The 23,058-nt window shown below is 41.4% G+C and overlaps 3 protein-coding genes across 4 annotated transcripts in view; 1 reads left to right on the top strand and 2 right to left on the bottom strand.

Annotated features, from left to right (window-relative positions):
- Positions 1-1,189: 1,189 nt before the first annotated feature.
- On the top strand, positions 1,190-9,828 carry slc10a1 (solute carrier family 10 member 1). Its single transcript, XM_061051741.1, has 9 exons — positions 1,190-1,257; positions 1,824-1,860; positions 4,086-4,320; positions 4,426-4,512; positions 5,438-5,550; positions 7,353-7,557; positions 8,227-8,405; positions 8,518-8,717; positions 9,510-9,828. The coding sequence occupies exons 3-9, from the start codon at positions 4,108-4,110 to the stop codon at positions 9,569-9,571; spliced, it is 1,059 nt and encodes a 352-aa protein (XP_060907724.1). The 5' UTR covers positions 1,190-1,257; positions 1,824-1,860; positions 4,086-4,107; the 3' UTR covers positions 9,572-9,828.
- Positions 9,829-10,127: 299 nt separating this feature from the next.
- On the bottom strand, positions 10,128-16,213 carry srsf5b (serine and arginine rich splicing factor 5b). 2 transcript variants are annotated; one of them, XM_061051743.1, is made up of 9 exons: positions 16,110-16,213; positions 15,696-15,849; positions 14,234-14,304; positions 14,033-14,152; positions 13,641-13,713; positions 12,262-12,335; positions 12,055-12,162; positions 11,039-11,368; positions 10,128-10,755 (listed from the first exon to the last, which is right to left on the bottom strand). In XM_061051743.1, the coding sequence occupies exons 2-8, from the start codon at positions 15,819-15,821 to the stop codon at positions 11,053-11,055; spliced, it is 888 nt and encodes a 295-aa protein (XP_060907726.1). In that variant the 5' UTR covers positions 15,822-15,849; positions 16,110-16,213; the 3' UTR covers positions 10,128-10,755; positions 11,039-11,052. The 2 variants fall into 2 exon arrangements, with proteins under 2 accessions (XP_060907726.1, XP_060907725.1); XM_061051742.1 differs by lacking the exon at positions 16,110-16,213 and having other exon boundaries at positions 10,128-11,368.
- Positions 16,214-18,275: 2,062 nt separating this feature from the next.
- Positions 18,276-23,058, bottom strand: part of susd6 (sushi domain containing 6) — a 33,168-nt gene continuing 28,385 nt past the window's right edge. The window contains exons 6-7 of the mRNA XM_061051740.1: positions 21,732-22,207; positions 18,276-20,737 (exon numbers count right to left, since the gene is read on the bottom strand). Of these exons, the coding sequence (XP_060907723.1) occupies positions 20,712-20,737; positions 21,732-22,207 (502 nt within the window). The 3' untranslated portion in view covers positions 18,276-20,711. The remainder of the gene's footprint in view (positions 20,738-21,731; positions 22,208-23,058) is intronic.

Below are 23,058 nucleotides of genomic sequence, written 5' to 3'. Positions count from 1 at the left end.
TTTTTGCTGCAGAAACTTTTTGCAGCCTTGTCAGAAACAGCAGACTTTCCCAGCGAGTGAAAGCTATCCGAAAAACCCTGGCATGAGCTTTAGCGGAGCAATCTGTGAGCTGTTCACCGTTTGTGATCATGTGCAGTTTTGTTCTTGGCTGAAAGCTAATCTGACGGGTGGCCAGACTGCTGCTGCCAACAAGCCCAATGACAGCATCAGAAATTCACTTTCAGTTTAAAAAAAAAAAAAAAAGAGCAAACCATTCGTCTGTGTATTTAATTTTCTCCTGATGACAACTTCTGAATCTGTATTTGGCAGCTAACGGCTAAATTGAGTGTATCTAAATATGGATGATCTTTCTGTAAATAGAAATCCCCAAAATAGCAATTACGCCTCCACTTGTTTCGGATCAGCGAAAGTAAATTTGCAGTGTTTGTTCCTGAATACAGTTTTTCTGTACATGTTTACAACCTGGTTCAAACAACTAAACTTGTCTGATTAGCTCACGTCTCTATTGGCAAACAATGTACAGGAGGGGGAATATTTTTATATAATATATCTCTATATACAAACCATTATTTGTCCTCTTGACAAATAATGGTTTGTCAAGAGGCTTAAAACCCGCCTCATCTTCAGCTTTAAGCCTGTGCTCAGGTTGACTAAAAAAGTTAGGGTGAGAGAGCATTTCCAGTATGGAGTCCGCCATCAATGGGACTCCAGAGCCCCCTGCAGTAACAGATGGGTGACGTCACTCAGGCTTCGTTCATTCATATTTACAGTCTATGGTTGCTGAGAGATCTGAAGATCTTACTATTGTATCAAAGTATATTTTTGAACCATTACCTTACTTCTAACTACCGCAGCCAACAAGGGCAACCGACCTGCAATGGCCTTGATAGTTGAAGTGTTGCACTGAGCGCCCCCTTCAGGCCTGGAGCACTTCTAAAGACAGGGCTGTTTTTCCCCCCCAGCGTTCTTCCTTTTGCACGTGTTTTCTATATGTGTGTTTTTGGACATTGCATTGTTTATGCATTAAACGGCTCATTTGATTTTGTGCCGCTTTGCCGATTTTGATTCTTATTGTATATTTGGATTAAGTATTTGACTATAACAGTATTTTGTTGTACTTGTACAGTGACAATAACTATATCTTATCTCTTATCTTACCTGGATGTGAGTGCAGTGGTTTCGGCTCTCTGCAGCGTTTGCATTTTGCACTGGACTTTTGGATGTGTTTTTGAATTTGCAGCATTTGGGCCGTCGCAGGTGGGTTTCCTCGGTGGGCTACCGTATATAGAACTTATTAATATACTATGTAATTGCAACCAAAGTTGCAGCCAATAAGGACAAAAAAGACGAGGCAAACACTCAGGAAAAAACATAATAATGGCATTATCCTACTCTTCTCTGAAAATAATTGTAAATCAGTCAAACAGAAAGTAACAATAATATAAATTTCCTCAAAACTTCTACCGTACAGACTACATAAGTTGTGTTTTAGGTTTAACCAGGCAAATGTTTCCAAATCATGCTCTGTGAGATTTATTGCAATTGTATCTAACCAGAACTAATCAGAGAAAATACTCAACAACATAATGACACCTTTTGATCCCCTGAACAGATATACCTTTCAAGAAATATGTGTTATTTTTGCTTTTCTCACCTTAATTAAGTTGGATCAAAGAAGTTCCCTCGTGTATTTTCTGAAGCTGCAGCCCTTCTCTGTGCGCTAGATGGCACCTCTGCACTGGCTGTATCATCAGCCTGCATGTGAACTTTGTGACTGACTTTAAAAGAGAGTGCAGACACATGAGGAGAAGTTTGTGTTGCAGAGAGACGAGGAGTGGAGGAGAACCTTTGGCCCAGCAGGTAACACAATACATGAAACACACTCTGTCCTTTTCATGCTTCAGGCTGCTATAAATGTTTGTTTCTTGGGAATCCACTCCTAGATGCCTTTTCCTTTATTTTCTGCAAACTGACCTGCAAGAAGAGGTGTGCAATTCTCACCTTCACAAACTGCCAAGAAATCAGAAACTCTGTGAGTGATAACATTTTTAAAGCTCGGTGATATTTTTGTATTTTACTTGTGGGATTTTTTTTTTTTTTTAGAAGTGTAAATAGATGTGAGAAGTCCAATGATGTCTGCACACAGCATGTGAGCGTACCTGTAGGGAGGATGTGGTTGAGACTCTGGAGATGGAGGTTAGCTTAGCATGGAGGCACAAAGGGAAGAAAAAAGCAAATGCATTGTGTTTTTCCTATTGAGTTTACAGATAAAGCAGGCTTCAGTGACTTCCTGCAGACATGTGCAACTATGATATCAGTCAAAAGGTTCTTAATACAACTGTAAAAAACAAACAAAAGAAAAACAGACATATTACTCCCTTTATTTCCAGTGGAAATAACAGATTGTATTTTTTATTGTTTCATTGTTATCACTATAGTTTGAGATCAGATGCACTTTGCTTCTGTCTTAAATATGATTGTTACTGATTACATCACTTTTATCTTAACAGGCTGTATGTCAGCCTGACCATTTTCTTTCTTTCCTCATGTTTCTCCATTTTTAATATTGCAAGCCCCATTTTTAATATTTGTTGTCTTGCATTCCTTATTGTCACAATTTGTCTGTAACAAAGCAGTCCCCCTCACTGTCAGCATGAATAAGCGGTATGTAAACATGTGATAAATAGTCCTTTTAGCAGCCACAAGAGGACGGTACAATATTAGAGTGTGTTTTATAAAATCTGTGTGGATATGCTAAACATGTAAAATGCTGTTATTTCTCTTTTCTCTGCATATTTGGAAGCTGGTGTGCAAAGGTGATGTAATCGTTATGTAAATGGTAAAATCAAACAAACACACAGTTTGTTGTGTCCCTATAGTTGCATTATTGAGTGGTAAATTTGGAAATGCAATATTATGAAAATGTCTTAACTGTGCGTGTAAAGCCATGTCTGTCTCGTAAAGGTGTTCACAGTTTCAAACTTTGCAGCAGCCACACACTTAATTACAGATTAAAGGTGCTGGAGGTCATGTGTTGTGAACTCTGAAGTCACATTGTTCAGTGATTAAAAAACAAAGCTAATCAACCAATCAGTAAACTCTTCCTTTAAAAACATGAACTCATCAAAGAATGAAACAGACGTATTTATTTGAACAGCGAGTCCAAGTTAAGAGGACAGTGTGTGTGTGTGTGTGTGTGTGTGTGTGTGTGTGCCTTTCTTCTTAGACAACTTAAAGAATAGCACTTAATCTTTTGGAAGAACCAACGAAAGAAGTGATTTCATCATTTAATTAATTCCCAACATCTTGGTGTCTCCAGTGGTGGTCGCAGTTTGTTTTGGGGGTGGGGCAAATAATCAGGGCACCACACTAGAAAGTTGTGAAGCCTTTATGCTGAAACTGTTTCAAAGCTGAGGGCAACCTGACAGCTGAGCCATCAGCGCCCTCTGGTTACGTTTTTCTACTGTTTTACTATGTGGCTCAGATTTAAAGTTGAACTGTGACACCTCTGTAATAAAAGCACAGAGAAAACTGAGAATATTGTAATTATTAACCGGCAGAGAGTAGAAGACTGCAACTTTTCTATCATGGTGGGCATCATATATGCATCCAACAGGGCATTGCACCATGTTTTTTTCCACCTGAAGGGCACTGTTGAGGGGCGCTACGATCTCTTCTCTGCTACAATACTATCCTCGAGGGCCCTGAAACATGTTTTCTGTAATAAAGGCCATAATCAAAAAGACACATTTTCTTCTGTCCTTTTGGGGGATCCAACCATGTTTTCTTAATAAGACAGGCTTTTGGGGAGAAAGCATTCACAGGTTTTTGTTGTTGTTTTTCCTTGGCGGCTTCGACGTCGTCAGGCTTCAACTATTTGATTGAAAAATGATGGACAGCACCTGAGGTATTGTAGGTGACTGATGCATGAGGAAACAAGAAAACTATGGAGACCAGAATAAGGAAATGTAAACTTTTTGAATGCCTGTTACATGTCACTCAGTTTAGTTCATCTGTACACTTAAGTCTCTTTCTGTCTGTCTTTGTGTCAATCATTTTCTGTTTTTTTCCCCTTCACCCTACAGTTCAGTACTTGCCTCCTCCAACATGGAAGACACCGTAGACTACACCTTGGATCTGTTCTCCGATCCAGATTTGTGGGGGAATGAAAGCTTCTCGTTCAACGCGTCAGCTGCTAACACCAGCTTCGTTCCTGTCATGCCACCGGCCATCAACAAATCCATCAACCTGATTTTGGTCATCGTGATAACCATCACCATGGTTTCAATGGGATGCACCATGGAGGTGGTCAAGATCAAGGTGATATCTATGAGTTTGAATTACATTGTAGTTTGAATTACATTGTAAAACGTAATAAAGAGTCGATCACACTCAGACCCTCAAATGTCGTTTCCTTCTTTTCAGGATCACCTATTGAAACCTAAGGGGGTTTCAATAGCTTTAATTTCCCAGTATGGTGTGATGCCTCTAGCAGCCTTTTGCCTGGCTAAGGTCAGTATTACTTAAACTTAACTTATTACGTAAACAGCTGAGTTAAAAATCCATCCGGTTTGGTTGTAGCACGCTGTCTGGTAATTTCCCAGCCATGGATGCTGCTCATAATTAACATCTTTTTTTTAAAGATATTTTTTGGGGCCTTTTTGCCTTTATTAGATAGGAAAGCTGAAAAGAGACAGGAAATGTTGGGAGGAGACAATGGGGGATGACATGCAGCAAAGGGCCCGAGGTTGGATTTGAACCCACAGCCACTGCACTGGGGACCATTGCCTCCATACGTACGGGCGTGCATCATAACCACTAGGCAATAGGCGCTCCATAATCAACATCTTAAACCGAACACCAAGTTAATCTAGTCGAGCTCTGAGTCGTGTCAACCTGGTGTTGAATGACGTACATTTTTTTTAAACCTATAGTGCTGTTAAAGGTGCAAAAGGAGCACGAGAGTACGCGTCCATTCATTTAAAGAACCAGCCTGATTATGCTTCCTTGGACAACATCAACGCTTTAAATGCTTTTTGTGAGTTGTGAAAAGTTGTGATTTTTAATGCATCACTCAGATTCTGTTGTTTTTTTTTGTTCATGAATTTGATTTCTTAACCCGAATGAAAATGTAAAGCAACAAGGCCTGAAATAAAGATAAAGAGATTTTTGGAAAATATGGGGCGCCGGTGGCCTGGTGGTTAGTGCACCCCATAAAACTAACATGATAATGTAAAAGAAAAAGAGATTCTTTAAAAGTCAAGAGTATTGACGAATGTAATACAATAACTGTGGTTCTCTAATATCCCCCAAAACAAGAGCTGTAGCACTGAATTTTTCTATTTATTATACTTTCCAAAATGAGATCTTTTAGACATTGTTCTAATAAGTAACAGACACTGACAGCGCTCTGCGTGATGAACGTTTCATGCCGCAGGCGTTCAAGCTGACTGAAATACCGGCTATAATTGTTCTGATCTGCGGCTGCTGTCCTGGAGGAACCATGTCCAACATCCTGGCCCTCGCTGTGCAGGGAGATATGAACCTCAGGTACAAACACACACAATGCCATACAGTAATCCACAAAACAACGGCTGGTGTCACACTGGCCACACCCACTTCTTAAACACAGTCTCATTATGGATCTTTGTTAAACTTAATCTTTGTACTGACTTCCTGCTTTGTAGTGTTTCTATTCCACTTATAGAATTATCTCTCCATCCATGGGCAGAGGTAGATGTACTACTTAAAGTCAGATTCACTAAAGAAATAGTCCAGATAATAAATATTGAAACACAATTCATCTGTATGAAAAGAAAATGCATTATAGGGATGTTATGAACAGTCCTGATTGAGCAGGTCGAACAGCCTCAGCCCTCATGTGCTGATACTTGTTTCCATTTAGCTGCAGTGGATGATGCTGTGTGTCGGTCAGAGTGGCCTGAGTCATGTGACTTGATAAGAAGCAGCACGTTTGTCATGTCATAATAAGTTGGAGAGTTGAACTATGTGCAGGATTTCACCGCTGGGCTCATAAAACTACGTTTAAAGGTTTTTACTTCTTAGCCTTTCATCTCATTGTAAAAGTTGTTCTCCTATAATCCGCCGTAGATTTTACTGTCACATTCACACACTATCAGACGCCCTAGGATCTTATCTGACTCATGACTTTTTAGCATAGCTTTACTGGGGGCAATAATGTGTCAAACAACACTGATATATCGTCACATAATGAAACATTTCTCATCATTTTTTAGACTGGAAACTTTCTGCACCGGGTCATTTATAAAAAATCAGCCAAACATTTTACGGTTGATTAATATCTGCTGCAGGATTTGATTTGTGTACATTGTTAGTCAACAGTCACATTGCATGCTTATTCATTTTCCGTATCCTCCTGTCTTTTTCTGTTCTAGGATTATTTCCTTGCAGCGCTTGTTTCATACTTCTTTGCATTTTTTAAAAAACTTTGAATATTTATTGTCATATTCCTCAGTCGCTTCACAAAAACATTTAAACGCCGTGTTCCTATTGTTCCACAGTGCACATGGTGCACACATTTTACAGCGTAAAGGTGACTGTAGCATGTTGTTAAACAACTGCTGTCCTTAAGAGAGCAATAAATCTGAGGACAGTCTGCCAGCGTTCATAGAAAATACCGAATCAGCAAGTTGGATGCCTCCACTGCCCCCCCTGGAGGCCACTGTGTTCACTACACCTTCCAGACATGCTGTCAGGTTTCATACAAACATCATGATGTTCCAGTATGACATCTCATCAGTGCTTTCTATCAAAACAAGGAACACTTTAAGAACAGCATAAACAAACTCAGTAGATTTCTGCTTGTCTGATTTGGGCTTTTTTTTCCTGTGCATACTGGTGCATATAGAGAAACAGTACGGAGTGGACAACAAATGTACATTCATGAGTAGAATCCAGGAATAAAGGTTAAAAGCCTTTTCCTGGGGGGCGCTGGTAGCCTAGCAGTTCGAGTCCAACCTGTAGCTCCTTTCCTGCGTATCATCTAATCGAGACATAATGTGGTTATCTTTAATGTAAGATTCCTCATTTATGACTACATTTGGAAGTTAAGATTAAACATTATGTGTCTCAAAGATAAGGCATCCTCCTCTAGTTTAGAGCACTTTTCTCTGCAGTCTGGACCGGTCTCTACTTCCACTATCTTTCTTTACTTGCCTCTGCTGGGGAAAGAGTAAATGAAATAACATACAGTAAAAACAAGAAGTATAAATTTGCCTGCCTTGTCAGCTTACTCTCACACTCAAGACACATCCAGACTAAGAAGACGTCTCTTGTGTCTCTCCCCCCCCCCCCCCCACCCCCACCTTCAGCATAGTGATGACTTCCTGCTCCACTCTGCTGGCTCTGGGGATGATGCCTCTGCTGCTCTACATCTACTCTCAGGGCTACGCTAACCTGCAGGACTTGGTGCCCTACATGGACATCATGAAGTCTCTGGCCATGATCATCGTCCCCTGCGGCATCGGCATCCTCCTCAACTACTACAAACCTCAGTACTCCAAGATCGTCACAAGGGTTAGTGCTGCATGCAGGTGTACACGGATCAGAGCGTGGGATGAAATCTGTGGCGATTCAGTGTTTGTAAAATAAAAGAGAACTTACAGGCCGCAATAGGTAGAAACACTTGTAGTTGCTGGCTTCTTCAATGTGAGGATTTGCTGATTTTCTCAGTTATATTTCATTGTAAAGTGAATATCTTTTGATTTTGGACTATCGGTCAGACAAATATAAAGTGTTTAGTGACATCTCTTTTGGACTTTTAGGAATTTTTAACGACATTTAATACAGCGCATGTGAGTTGTTTAAATAAGATTTAATAAGATAATTCTTTGCTTTCTCACTGTGCACACACATTTTTAGGATAGGATAGGATAGGATAATACTTTATTGATCCCCAGAGGGGAAAAGGGATAAAAATGGGGGTGCAGGTGGCCCAGTGTCTAGCTTGCGCCCCCCCCCCCATCAGATGCCTTAAGATCTGTTGGCTTAGGTTAGAATCCAACCTATGGCTCCTTTCCCGCATGTCGTTCCCCATTCCTCCCTCTCCCTGGTTTTCTGATTCTATCCACTGTCCTGTCTCTCCAATAAAGGCAGAAAAAGCCCAAAAAATAAATCCTAAAAAAAGGGATAAAAAACAGTGTGTTCCCGTTATGTTTTTTATTTATTTTTTTATTTTTTTATCAGTCAGGCATCATCTTATTGTTGCTGGCTGTGGTGGTGGTCTGCGCCCTCGTCACTGTCGGAATCGGGGGCTCCATCCTGAGTGTGCTGGCTCCTCGCCTCATGGCCGTCGGCTCGCTCATGCCCCTCATAGGATACTCCTTCGGTTACATCATCTCCTCGCTCTTCAGACTCACACACAAGTGAGTCAGACACCCGTGTTTACTTTTCATTTGAGCTCCGGTGAGATACTGAGAACCTGAGGGATGAGAATGCGCGCGCCTTTACGTGTCAACATTATTCACCGATCCTCAGGGAGCGTAGGACCGTCGCTATGGAAACAGGCTGTCAGAACGTCCAGCTGTGTGTCACCATACTGAAGCTGGCCTTTCCCCAGGAGCTGATGGGCCCCCTGTTTCTGTTCCCCTTCGTCTTCGGGGTCCTGCAGATCATCGAGGCGGTCGTGCTCATCGTGCTGTTCAGGTCTCACCAGTACTTCACACGAAACAAGAAAGGTAAGACTCGTACCAGGTTTTTAAAAAGGATGTATGTGTGTGTCCTGGCCAAGAGGGGCAGCAGCCGTTAAAAAAAAGTTACAGTCATAAAGGAGAGAGCAATTACAAACACAGATCAACATGTCTTAAAGTCACAGATAAGAAAAGCCATTGTTCCACCTTTTCAAACAGTCCCCCTGTGGTCTAAATGAAACATCTGTGCTTCAGTCAGAATATAACATGAATCAAGCAGCAGAGGAGGTTTGTGACCCTGTATAAACCAGCTCTCTCAGAACGCTCCGTTTTGGTGTGTGTGTCTCTTTAAATGCAATGACCCCCTCTGAGTTTTCCTGGTAGACATCACTCCTTCGCTAGCGAGAACAAAAATGGCAGACCTGCGCTAAAGTTTTTCTCTAGGCTGGGGGTGGAGATATCAGGGGAGGAAAGGTTTTTGCTAGAATCCCACTGTGACATCACAAGGAGAGCAAATTTGAAATGGAGCATTTTTCTCTGTATTGTAAGACTTACACAGACCACAAACAAAGGACTGGATGGTTTATTTAACATTCGTGGGTTGGTAGACACTCAGGTTACCCAAATATATGTTCAAAAAATTTTTTTTTATATGTCCCCTTTAAATAAAGTTGGCCTTCATCAAGTGATCTCCTAACCTGTAGTTCAGTCGAGTATTTTTCCACAGGTATTGAAATGCATGTGTGATAAATGTGTTTTTAAGCCTGTACTGTAAAATTAAATATATATCCTTATTCTGTTTTATATCGTCCTCTACAAATCCACTTGTCCGACTTCCAGAGACGTACAAGCCGACTGAGACAGAAGAGAAGCCTGAGAAATCCTCAGATGTAGCCGTGTGATGGACAAACCTCAGACAGAGTTCACTTTTTATTCCTACCAGTTTGAACTGTTGCTGACCCCAAAGACAGAAGCTTAATTTAAAGGGCTGCCGCACTACTTGAAAGAAACTAAATGGTTAAATGAGAAATCACTGATGACCAAGAAATTCATCATTTAAGTAAAATTGTTTTTTTATTGTTTACGTCCATTGTCTTCCTTACACCATACAAACGTCCAATGTTTTTCACTGAAAATAAAATCCTTATGTACAAAAATGTTTTCTGAACTCTTCGTCTACGTGTTCATTCGAAGCACAGAAACATCAGACACAGACCAACAAGCATTCTTGGAATTACATTATACACTTATGTCACACATGTTTGCAATGTTGTACACAAAACCTTTCAACTAAATCAAAAAAACACACAATGCTCAAATAAACTGCATTCTTTAAAGTTACACCACTTAAAGTGCTCACATTAAAGTGTTGACCTTATCCCAAATGGACTTTTTTTTTTTTTTGCTTTTTTACATCTTCTAACAAAGTAAAAATTCAACTGTCAACTGCAAGAAAACGGAATTTACAGTTCATTACTGAATAGCTCATTAACCGCAGTAACAGTGTGTTACTGTACAGTGCCCTTTACACTGAAGCTGCCAATGCCAGTTAGAATGGTGGCTTGTATTTGAGCTTTATGCACAGAGAAGATATTTTGAGTATGAGTCTAAACTCTGTTCAAAGAAAAGCACATGCAAGCATCAAAAAGGTATCGCTATGACTTACACCAGCTGTGGTAGGTACAGTGGGTCAGAAAATACAGAAAAAAAGAGGTTCAAGGACTTTGAAAATGTGGGTGATACGGACAAAAATCCAAAAATGATACGAAAAGTTTCCCACTAACAGCAGAATGAGCACACAAAGTAAAGAAAGTGGTCATGTAGCTTATCCTGATGATGTAGGATCCTGCTGATGTTAAAAAAAACAAAAAAAAAAACAAAAAAAAAAAACAGATTCCCTCTGCAAAGATTTTAAAGTATAGAGATGACTTACTCTACGGAGCCAATGGCAGCGAGCCTGGTTCAGCCGGATAATTTAAGCGACTTTAAGAGAGGACACGACGATGCAGCAGAACTGGACCAGCAGTCTATTTGGATGGGTTCACTCAGAGGGGCGGAGTCACAGGTTGTCAAAACATAAATGGGTCTAAAAATGGCGGGAAATGAGGAGAATAATAAAATGTGTGTTTTGAATGTTTATTTTAATTATAAAATGCCCTATGAGGAGAAAAATATTAGAATAGCATTTTTTTCAGCCTGTGTAGTTTGAAATCTAAAAAGCTACACAAACATAGTTTTGACAAAACATAAAAAAAAACATTACTCGAGGAAAACTGCGGTCAGAAGAGGTAATGAGAGCTCTAATGTGCTCTTCTCCTCCATTCTGATTCTAATCGTGAAAGCTGTTTCTGCTGTTGACTCCTGTTTACCTTAAACGAAGGTTTTAGCGTTGGCTGTCAGTGGAGGGAGAACGAGAGCGGGAACGTGAGCGAGAGCGTGAGCGAGAGACGGACGCTCTCTGAGCAGGCATAGGGGAGGGCGGGGTGGCTGACTTGCTCGTCTTGGAGGATCTCTTTGGGGGCTCCTTCGATTTGGGGGTTGGGGAGGAGGCTCCGCCGGCTGGCGAGCGGCTGCGAGAGCGGGAACGATTGCTGGCCTTGGCGGGGCTGCGGGAACGCCGGGGGGAGCGAGATGGTGAGCGTCCACGAGATCGGGAGCGAGAGCGTGAGGAGCTCTCAGACCGGGAGCGACTCCTCGACCTGCGAAAAGGAAAACGAGAGATCATCAGAATGCAGCCAACCTTTAGAATATTTGGTACATGAATTATGGTTGATGACTTGAATGCTTTCACTCATGTATTGGTTCAAAGAATTTACACACTCCAAGGTGTCGTTGTGAATAACAACATGCCTTACTTAATATATCTTAAATACATCGCAATTTATCATTTTTAGTGCTCGAAGAAATCTATACACTCAATAGAGCCATCCGGTTGAACGGTGTTATTTGGAAGAGGTGGACGCCTCTTTTACAAGCGCTTTCTCTAATGTGACTTTTAATTAGTTAGAAAGCAGTGAAATGTTCTTCAATCAATACCGTTTCACAGGGTTTATACTCAGAATGTTTCCGAGTCGCAGAGTTATGACCTACAGGAAGGTGCTGATTAACAGTCAACAAATATCATCTAAATCTGTAAGTGTTTCACAGATCTATGAAAGCAGGTGGATCACTGATTTTTAAGTATTGGATAAAGTTTATTGCTAACTATGTTTACACACAGAAGGAATTTGACTTGTTGTGAGGTAGTAAAAATGAACACAGAAGCAGAAGACAGTCTGTAGATCTGTGTGCGGCCATCTGAGGGTAAATGCATCGGCCACATCAGTTGACTTCTTTAATACGTATTGATGTTTTGACTGAACGGAGGCTCCAGCAGGTTACTCACCTCTTCTTTGCTGCCTCAATGAGCTTAATTTTCCTGCCATTGATTTCCTTTCCAGACAGTTTCTCAAGAGCATTTTTCAGATCACCATAAGCAGCAAACTCAACAACCCTGCACAAAAACAAAAACAACACGAGACATTGTAAGTTACATCTTAACTTGGATGGTGATCTCACACTGTGGCAACGTTAACAGAGAGAACGGTCTTACCCTTCGTTGAGCTTGGGGCGATGTGCGTCTGCAAATGTCACCTCTCCAGCTTGTCTCATGAAATCTTTCAGATCCTACACACGTACACATCAGTTAATTTACGGAGGGACTCGGGACACAAAGACAGGCTGAAACATTAACAGGACTGATTTACCCAAAAAGAGAGATGGTTAGATTGTCTGAGACGACTACAAGGGCTACTGCAGATAAGGAGGGTGAGTCCAAGAACCTCTGATACTGTCTCATCAGCCAGTCTTTCAGCAACATAGTGTTTAACATACAAAATAAAAAAAATCTTCAAAATGTGTGCCAATTTAGAGGTCGACCAACTTTGATTATCTGCACTCTGACTGGACAGGCTGAGTGTTTTTAACAGCTCTGAGATTCTTGGACCCACTGCTCTTACAACTACAGAGACATGAACACCATCTGCATGAACTGAGCTGCAGTGGCGCCCCCTGGGCAGCGTTTGGCACTAAGAGCCCCATGGCAACCTCCCTGGCAAGGAGAGCACAGGGCTCGGCACCGGGACCGCCCCTGTCTCGGCACCCCGCCTCAGTAAAGAGAGTGAACAGGGTGGAAGAGAGGAAACTACTACCTGAGAGCGAAACCCTTTGGGACGGGCCCACCATAACAGCAGATTATATCCACGGGCACCTGGGAGGCATTCACACTCTCTCTCTCTTGCTCGCGATGTGCGGGAACACCAGAAGGGGGAGGGGAGGGGGGATATCGATCGATCGAAGCCCCTCAAATTAACGAACCATCGATCAATACGCCATCACCATCGACTCTCGCTCTCTCCTCTCCTTTCTCTCTGCCAACTCTCTGTTTCCTCTCTCTCGCTCTCTGCCACACACCAGGCACCCCCCTGCTTTCGGCAAGGGGCGTTGCGAGCGAGCGTAGGGGCCTCCAGCACCTCTAGTGTGGAGCGAGCGCTCACATGACCAGCAGGCATCAACTAGGTGTAGGACAGACTGGCTGACAGCACAGGCTCAACCCAGACAGAAGGACCCAGAAGGGGTTAACTCCACCATAAGCGAGCTCTTCCACATGACACAACAGTCAGGCTGGCAAATAAAGGGGTGAAGAATTGGTTAAAATTTGAAAAAAATGAACAAATGAAGTGTTTGCTGTTACTGCATAAGATGCAGATTAATTAGAGCTGTGCTTTTCAAAGACCAATTTGGGCCTCATCACATTAAAATGATTTTGACTGGTAACACATTTTAGCAAATCAGATTCCTAAGATGTTATGTTTCTAGCAGCATGGAAATGATATAATTGTATGTGTGTATTTTTGCAGGCAGACTGTTGGATGTGAAAATGTTTTGCTTTGAGAAGCATTCTGTGAGAAAATAACATGTAGCAACGCTAACCTGCCAGCTGACGCGAGAGGACAAGTTCTCCACAATCAGACGGTTCTCAGTACGCATCGGAGGAGGGTTCCGGCTAAAAAATTAAAAGGAGAAAAAAAGTTAAGATACAGACTTAAACAAGGGGCTCTTATTAGCTAATTATCAAAAGCAAATACTAGTTCATATCAGGATCTTTAATATGTAATGAGGTCAGGGCTAGGGCTGTTGCATTTGAATAAGACATCAAACTTGTCCAAACCGTTTGTTGACCTTTCACTACAAAATGGTTTTAAAGACAGATGTTTGCATAATGTGCTTGTAGATCTTTCATCAGCATGTGTTCCTTCCTTATTTTGACGAATTTAAGCGAAACTAATCCATCATAGATCTGTTGATGTGATGTAAACCCTTACCTCCGACTGTTCTGGGAGCCTCGACCATAGCGATCAGAGAATCGACCTCCTCCATTGCCGCCGCTGCCTCCTCTGCCACGACCACCACGCAGACGCACACGGGCGTGTTCAATGGTCACCCTGAGGGGCAAAAAAAATGTAAGTGGAGGAAAAACTAAAATAAATCTGTTTCCTTAAATCTACTGTAATAGATACTCATACCTTTCATTGCACAACTCTTTGCCATCAAGCTCATAAACTGCATCTTCAGCATCTCTGGGGTCGTCGAACTCCTACAACAAACAAAACAGACAACATTTACAACAATCTCAATTAACGTTTGGGTCATTTTCCACATCGTTTCCACCGAGGAGCACCACTAAATGCCCATGGGAGTCTTTTTGACCTGTGGCCATCAAACTGTATAACTCCACAACTTTCTGCAACATGGAAAGCATAACTTTCATTTCATGTGCAGTACTGCTTTCCATCATGCTCAATCATTTTTTTATAATGTAGAGTACAGCATTGCAGTACTGGGCTATATTATGATCATTATTCAAGTGCAAAGATTACTTTTTACAATTGGGATAAACTTTTTTTATTTTGAATACTTAACTATTATGTGCAATATTTGTTTTCCATATTGAGCTATTTTCATGTTCACCACCATTTGTGGGTGGCAGTAACTCAGTCTGTAGGGACTTGGGTTGGGAATTGGAGGGTCGCCGGTTCAAGTCCCAGCACGGAAATTGGCCTGGTAGCTGGAGAGGTGCCAGTCCACTTCCTGAGCACTGCCGAGGTGCCCTTGAGCAAGGCACCTAACCCCCCCACCAGCTCAGGCGAGCCTCTCCATTAGTGCATGTCCATAGGATCCTGTTTGTGCATGTTTGTGTAGCATGTTTTATATATTCACATTCTTTGATAGTTTTGATATTTTTTAGTACTTATTTACTTTGTATTTAATATTATATTGTGTTTAAATTTGCTAACATTGTGTTTTTTTACTCATTGTGTGTTGGATAACCTGCTGCTGTAACGCCACAATTTCCCAGTTTGGGATCAATAAAGTAATTCTATTCTATGTTTACAAGACAGAGTGTAAAAACGAATTTCCCCTCACGGGATCAATAAAGTATAAAATTATTATGATCATTTTCATGTGCAAAGATTACTTTATACAATTGAGATAAAGTTTTTTATTTTGAATAATTAACTATTATGTGCAATATTTCTTTCCATATTGAGCTATTTCATGTTCACTACCATCACTATCATTTGCAACATCACTTCCTCACAATGTTAGGACTGGAGGTGTGGTCACTACCTGGAGCATAAACAGAGGAACTGTAACCCAAAAGCTCATGTAATGTTAAACCCACACACAATGTGCAGAAGCGTATAAAAGATAAGCATCAATATCACGTTTTAAATGTATAACTTAACAAGGTATTCACATGTTACAACGTTATACTGATCCTTATTTATAAATAGAGTAGTGGCTGCAGTACTCCTCAGTACCACCCCGTGTGATTGTGTCGACCAAAATTAAAGACCTAATTTTGTACAACACGTTGATATTATCTTCTGAGGGACTGAATTAGGGTGAATTATATTCCTGTGGAAAAAAAAGAATCAATCGCAATATGTTTGGGTTTATAATGAATATGGCCTGCTAACTCACCACAAAGCCGAAGCCCCTCTTCAGGTCGATGTCCCGGATGCGGCCGTATCCCTTAAAGAATCTCTCCACATCCTTCTCTCTCGCAGACGGACTCAGCCGCCCGATGAAAATACGACATCCGCTCATTTTGCTGCTGTGTGTAACGATGGCGTATCTAAAATAAAAAACACAATTCAAAGCATAAACGTGGATTCTCTTAAAAGTAATCATCCTTAATGAAGTAACTGTGCATAGAAAATAACGGCATCACAAATGCTAAGTTTGCGTTAGCATGTTAGCACAAAAAAATATACGAGGCCTAGTATGCGAATCTACTAAACATTATGTTTTTATTTGAAGCTTACACACGACAGCTAACATCCACAGAGGCAAAGGTAGAAAGGCAATGTTCGATTTGAACCGCAGTAAACATACCTTTAACCGTGTTCGTGAGGTGTTTTCTTTCTTTCTATCAACAGTGACCGCAAACTAGAAAATCAAACAAAATGGAGCATCTGCTGTTTTCAGGGAGGGGCGGGACAAGGAGACGCGTCACGTGACGCATGCGCATGACATCACTACTTGAGGTTTAACGGCAGCAATTGTGTGTCGTCACGGTCGTAACCATGGTTTGTTGCCATAGATATAACTATAATGTTGCCCTGAAGTTTGGCTTATCCTGCAGTACAGGGGGAAGATAATATTTTTAACTTACTGCCATTTGACTTATATTTTAGTTCAGTAAATAAAATCTGTCTTCCTCTATGTTTTGAATATGTGTACACGTTTTTAAAGAAGGTTATAGGCTATTATAAACAAAAAAATGATACGTCCGATTAGAAAATATTCAAAAAAATGCTTTTGTTTATCGTGTGATAAATAGCCCTATCCATTTTTACAAACAATTAGTTTGTATTGCTGTAATGTTTAAAAGCGTATAATCTTTTATACGCATTTTTTTAACTCGTTAAAGTCCCTGTAAACCAAAAAAAAAAATCATGTTTTTTTTGTTTTTTATACAAAAGAAGAATGTATTATTAACCACCAGGCCAAATTTCAGCAATGAAAAAAACGTATAAGTTTATAAAATTAAGCTTCAAAATCCTGAAAAATGTAGCTGTTCTCTCTCCTCTGGGATGCTGTGGGCGTGTCCATGGAAACAACTTTCACGTGCCATACAAGTGCAATCACACAGCCTATACATACACATACCAATTTATTAAGGCCAATTTTAATTTCTGTTAACCAAAAAATATTTTCTTGCATAATGAGATAACACTTACCATTCAGAAAAATGTCATAGTTGGGCACCCCCACAGCAGGAACATTTTCAGTGTTTACACCATAAAGAGCCAAGATAGACAAAAAGAGCAAGCAGTGCCCAAATAAACAGTTGAAGAGCAGTAACAGAGCTGCAATGGTTGCACGTGTAGTTTCGTACAATCCATAAAATCACAATAATAATGACAAAAACTATCATGCACCTTGTAGGCCTAAGTTCCTTTTATTATTATACATGGGTATCAGAGGACTTGTTAGTATGATTGTACGAATGGTTGAGGTGAATTGTTTCCAGCTTGTGTGTGTGTGTGTGCTTTGAGACATACTGGGAGCAGTTTTGGTTTAAAAGTATTGACTGCAGCAGGAAGGAAGGACCTGCGATATCTCTCCTTCACATACCGCAGTTGAAGCAATCTGCTCTGGAGGAGCTTTCTAGTGCTGGTCCTGTGCAATGCCGGTGATGGGAAATGTTGTCCATCTGTCCTCCTGTCTCCCACTACCTCCAAAACATAGATTGCCTTCTTCACTAGTTTCTTCAGTAGCCTATGTTCCTGTTATCTTCAGTCCAGTTTATGGTTTAGGTGGACACCCAGGTAGCCTATCTGTAAGAGAGAGCTTATAAGATCAGTGCAGTTTGTACTTCTGGCCACTAGGTGTCAATCAGACACAGATAAACTGCACGGAGAGGAAGAACAGGTCACATGGGTGCTTCATACTTACAGTAGGACATGATAGAGATCTTATAATAATAATATAGCTTTATAGACAGTTAAGCTCAGAAAAGTCATACTAGTTTGATCAACACAGCATCATGGTATAGGACACTATTATGAATCAGTTGTAAAAATTATGAACTACAGCCTTGATTACATGTACTTTCACTATAGAGTGGAAATGATTGACTTGATTTGATGGCGTATGAGGTACTACAATGTGACAAATGTACCACCATAAACCTTAGCCACACTAGAAAAAAACATGGGGAATTATTTCACTGAATGCTGGTAAAACATTCACAGGAAGAAGGCAATTGTAGTCATTCAAGCTAATGTTAAACAGGAGCAAGGTTTCCATGTCCAAACACTGCTCAGATCTTCCAGGAACAGATCCAAAGGAAAACTGAATCATAATCTTTTGACTAATACAAGTACTGATACATTGCAACAGTTTATATGTACTAGAAATGTCTTAACAGAGAAGTAAAAGCTTGTTTTATATCTTGAAAAGTGTATTTTATGTCAGCTAGAGAACATTTTTATTTCACGAGTTATGAGACAGACGACACTAGGAAATAATAGGTTTAAATAATGACACATCATCTTCCACATTCAAAAGAAAGCTTTAATTAGAAAGTTATATACACACTGTAAAATTAAATTAAACTTTGTACAAATATTAAATTACTATCTTCACACCCACTGCCATGTACAGAGGAAAAACCAAAGCTGAGAAGCATTGAAAGTAAGAATCAAGATGTGTACTTTTTTTAACCAGTTATTTTCTGGGAGGCAACACCGTACAACAGTGCTTCTAAACGCAAAGTTCATTTATGTTCTTTTTTTATTCCTTTCAAACCCATCATATGTTAATGCCTTGTAGCAAAATAAGCAAAAGAAAAGTGAAATATAGGTGCTTATAGGTTCATCATCATCCTCATCATCCTCATCATCCTCATCATCATCACAGTAGCTGGAAAGGGGAGCACAGAGAAGGATTGGACATTCGTTTAGCTGTGTCCACAACAAAAGTAAACTCATTGATAAATACACAAAGACAGTCTTATGCATAGAATAGAAAAGAACAGAGTAAGGCCATTGGGAAAACAGAACACGTTGCAATACTGTAAAGCAACCAACGCAGAGTATTTAGATTATACACCCCCAGTCCCCGAAACAAAAACAAAAAATGAAAGAAAAGAAAATGTACAGGTCTAAGGCAACATTGTTTGCATTAATAATGTAGCCGTTGACATTGACAGACAGCCACAAATACCAACTAAAACTGAGAACAGAATTTCAGATGGGTTGTTCTGTTTGAGCTTTTCTTTTTCTCTGAGCAGCAAAGCTTGAAAAGTAATTCCCGGGATCCTCCAGAGTCATGCTGTTTCCAAAGTGACCAGCTCAACCACCGGAGCTTTTCAAGTGGTGATGGAAACAGAGGATGATTTCTAACAAAATAACACCATTCTCTCTTAAGTCTGCACTTGACGTGAGGAGGGTAAGTGAGTGTATGTGGCGGGGGTGGGGGGTGCTATATAACAAAAACTTTTTTCATCGTGTCACTGCAACCAGTTGCAGCCGTGTCAATAATGCACAAAAGTGGAGAGTCTTCGGTACAGTGTGAAGGTGGGCGAGAGCCATTTCCTCTGATAGGACTCGTGTTTTCCAGCCATTCAGCAGAAAATGATAAATATTCTAGCTGGAGAGCAGATGAATAATACACACATTGTGTGGTGGACCAGTTGCCTGAAGTGACGCTGGTTTGTTCATGTGACTTATTCAGTGCTGGAGGGAGAATTTTCCTGTGGTGTAAGACGGGGACATTGTGAGGCCAGTCTCTGATCTGAGGACAGGCAAGTCAGAAAATGGCTGACACACAAAGATGCACACACACGCACACACATGCACTCAGATTCAGCAAACTGAGCCAAACACCAAACAATAAATAGAGTGTGAAGAAAAAAAAAGAAAAAAAACGCCTTAAGTTTTCAGTCACGTGCCCAATCACCATGTTAAAAGACAACCCTCTTCTCAGCTTGCACTCAGAATATGACAATATGTCTCCCTTGGTTTATTCAGGTAAGACTCATTGCACATCCCTGGAACCAAAACGCCAATCAATCCCAGTCATGCGACAGAAGAAGCACCTTCCACAGTCACGGTGCAGCTGGCAACGGAAAAGAGAAAGGAGCAGGTCTTTATATAGTGGTGACACGGTGCTCCGTCAAACGCTGCATCCTGCTTTTAGCTCCTGTGAAGTGGTTCTCGATCCCACTAATCCATATGCTAGACGCCACCCCGGAAACACAGACAGCAAGAGAGAAAGAGAGAGTGAGAGGCAGAGGAGGCTTCATGCTTCATTCAGAGTGGGTCCACCGTGCTGTGACAGCAATAACTCAAAACAACATGCAGCATTCACCAAAAAAAAAAGAAAAAAAAAAGAATATTAAAAAAATAACCCAGCCGCCACTCACAACTTTTCAAGTACAGCGGGAAGACAATTCAGATTCTGAGCGCCGCGGCTTCAGGAGCTAACATCACAAGTTATTTCATATTTATCTTTTTTATCTGCAGTAATCCCAGACAGAGTCGAGGTGTCTCGGTTGCTATTGCCTTCTCCCATGAAGCCTCTGTGAGCGATGGTAATATAGAGAACTACACCTGGGAGTAGGCAAGTGTATAGTAACACAAAGCCTATGGTACACAACCTTAACTCAGTGTGTGTTTTACTCATATACATCGGATCTACAGGATTTACGTTAAGCTGGCACCACTTTGTTTGTCTGCAGTTTGAACCAGCAGCTGGGTCCAGTGGTGCTCCATCATTGCTTGTGAGTTTCGGTAGTTGGTTTTGCTCTGCATGGGCAGCGATGGCAGAAGAGGTTGCATGGGGTGATGAACAAAGTTCTAGTCTTTTTCTCTGCTGAAGGGAAGTCAGGGGGAAGTGGGTTGACAGCCACAGTCAGTCCTGGTCAGCAGAGAGAGATTGGGGAACGGGGGGCCTCTGCTGCTGATGCTGATAGCAGGCTGGCAGGCTTCATGCTTCCTTCAGCAGAGGAATATCTGCAGGGAGACAGATCAGACGGATTAGAATACAGCTACAGTTCAGGGGTCAAATACCCTTAGCACAGTCATGCAATTCATTACATCACCAAAAACTGTGTAATGTGAGTGGCTTTCTTTTTTGTTTAAGTCATGAGAAGTTTCTGCTCTTACCCATTCTAAAAATTCTGTCCCTGCTGCCTATTGGCTGTATGAACAGACTCCTAATTGACTTTTGGTTATGCTATATCCCATAAAATCCAGGAGTGTAGAGGCATTGCCCACTATTTCACCTTCCATGCATGGACAGTTTAAATGTTTATTTTTTTGTGTCAAATATCAGGGATGTTCCTTGTGACTTATTTTGTGGTTATTGAAATAGAAATTTAAATCCAAGTTGAGGGGAAACATATCTTGTGCAGTAACAGTCATGATATGCCGTGTCATGTTTCATATGAAACAGGATGTGAGCATCCGCAGGTTAACAATGTCAAATTGGTCTTCTGAGTGTTGTTAACATTAGTAGTGCTGGCACTGCCAGTTTGCAGTCCTCCCTGCAGTTTAAAGACCACATGCCTCTGCTTAGTGAGGTTATTTGCACCAGCCAATAAGCCAGTTCAACCTGTGACAGCCTACATATACATTTTATTTTAAGCGATTGGCCGTGATTCAATCCTGTGAATATGACAGACGTGGACGTAGCAGGAAAGTAGAGAAAATATTAGGCAAATGCCAATCAGATAAAACTTGCTCAAAAGAGAGGGTGAACCTCTGGATTGCTTTCACCCACCGACACGGAGTTGGCCTGCTTTCTGTTGGACAGGCAAGTGCCAAATACCAGTGGTTAGCTTGTGCTAGCGTCTGGTAGCTTACAGTAGAGGTACAAGCAGTTCACATATGGGTTAAAGTCCTGCAGTGAGGGTGTACTTCTGGGGGCAACGAGCCCAGGAGGAGTTGTGCTCCCCTTGTTTAACAGCAAAACGTGTCATTACATGTTGAGTGTGTTTTCTCTTACCATCAGAAAAATCATCTGTAGAGGTGACAGAAAGCAGACTGTGCTGGTCGCTGCTCTCGGAGTCTCTACGGAGAGGTAGGGGGCCTGCGCACGCACCCCCAGGGTGCTCTCTAGCCCATGATGATAAAGAAGAAGAGGAGGAGGATGGGGCCTCATGAACCAGCACCGTCTCTGCTTGACGGCGGGATGAGAAGGACGATGAAGAGGACGTGGATGGGAGACAGAAGTCAAAGTCTCTGTGGTGGTGGGTTCTGCTGGGGCCTTGGCCTCCTGTGGCTCCCTGAGGAAGACCCTCAGACAGCACGATGGGAACACGAGACTCTGGAGGAGCAGGAGGGGGTGACGGAGAAGGAGGAGGACCGGAGGAGCCACAGGGCCCGCCACTTCCATATACTGCCTCTTCATAAGAGGGAAGTGTCACCTGGACGCCCTCCACCATGATGGAGCCGGACTGGCCCGAGACTCCCTGCTCCCTTCTGGTGGAGAGAGAGACACAAAGACTGAGTGAGACTTATTTGGACAAGGTGGATCAGGACTGGCTCAGGTTTATAGTCATGATGCAGCCATGTGTGTGGTTTTCTGCAGCATAACCTCTGAGAGGAGGTGATTAGGGTTGACTGTACCCTTTATAGCCGGCTGCACTAAGCCCTCAGACCAACCACTTAATCAACAAGAGTGCCAGTGAGCATTAGATAAGATCATTGTGCCTTTTTATCACAAAGCCACAGCACAGGCAGCTAGTCACTCAGTTTTCTTACTTTTACTTTCATTCCTTGGGTGCAGCATACTTGTAAAACTAGTTGCAAATGCGTATGTGGAACACTTGTTGATGTAACGCGTTTCACCCAAACTAATACGAGGTGTGTACACAGGAAGAATTTATAGTAGACTCTGCTGTGTCACTTTGTGACAAACAAGTAGATGGTTTTACAGCACAGAATATAAAAGGGCAGTGTTCTTTCAAAGGATGCAGAACAAAAGCTTTCAAGAGTTTCTGCCAACCATAGTTTGTGTAAGAAACAAAAGGCTTGTATAAAATTCCTTTTTAACATGTTCCACATCTTTAGGAAGGCAAAGAAGAAAAGGAAATGCACTCAGAGCAACACAGACATTAAAGCATATTCATATCTTTATGACAACAACCAAGTGGAAATGTGGTTGCTGAGATTGTGATATTATTCTATTGGACTTTTTTTTATTTTAATGGCATCCAGGGAAGTGACAACTTCCCTAGAAACAACTTTACAATGGAGTCTATTCAGGCAAGAAACACAAGAATTCAGAGGATCAGAGATATATTACAGGCAGGGTTCCTCCACAGTTTTTT

The sequence above is a fragment of the Labrus mixtus genome, chromosome 12 (genome assembly GCF_963584025.1).
Source record: "Labrus mixtus chromosome 12, fLabMix1.1, whole genome shotgun sequence".
NCBI classification, from domain to species: Eukaryota; Metazoa; Chordata; class Actinopteri; order Labriformes; family Labridae; genus Labrus; species Labrus mixtus.
Note: the sequence above shows the minus strand (reverse complement) of the source record. Positions and strands in the feature narration are given on the sequence as shown.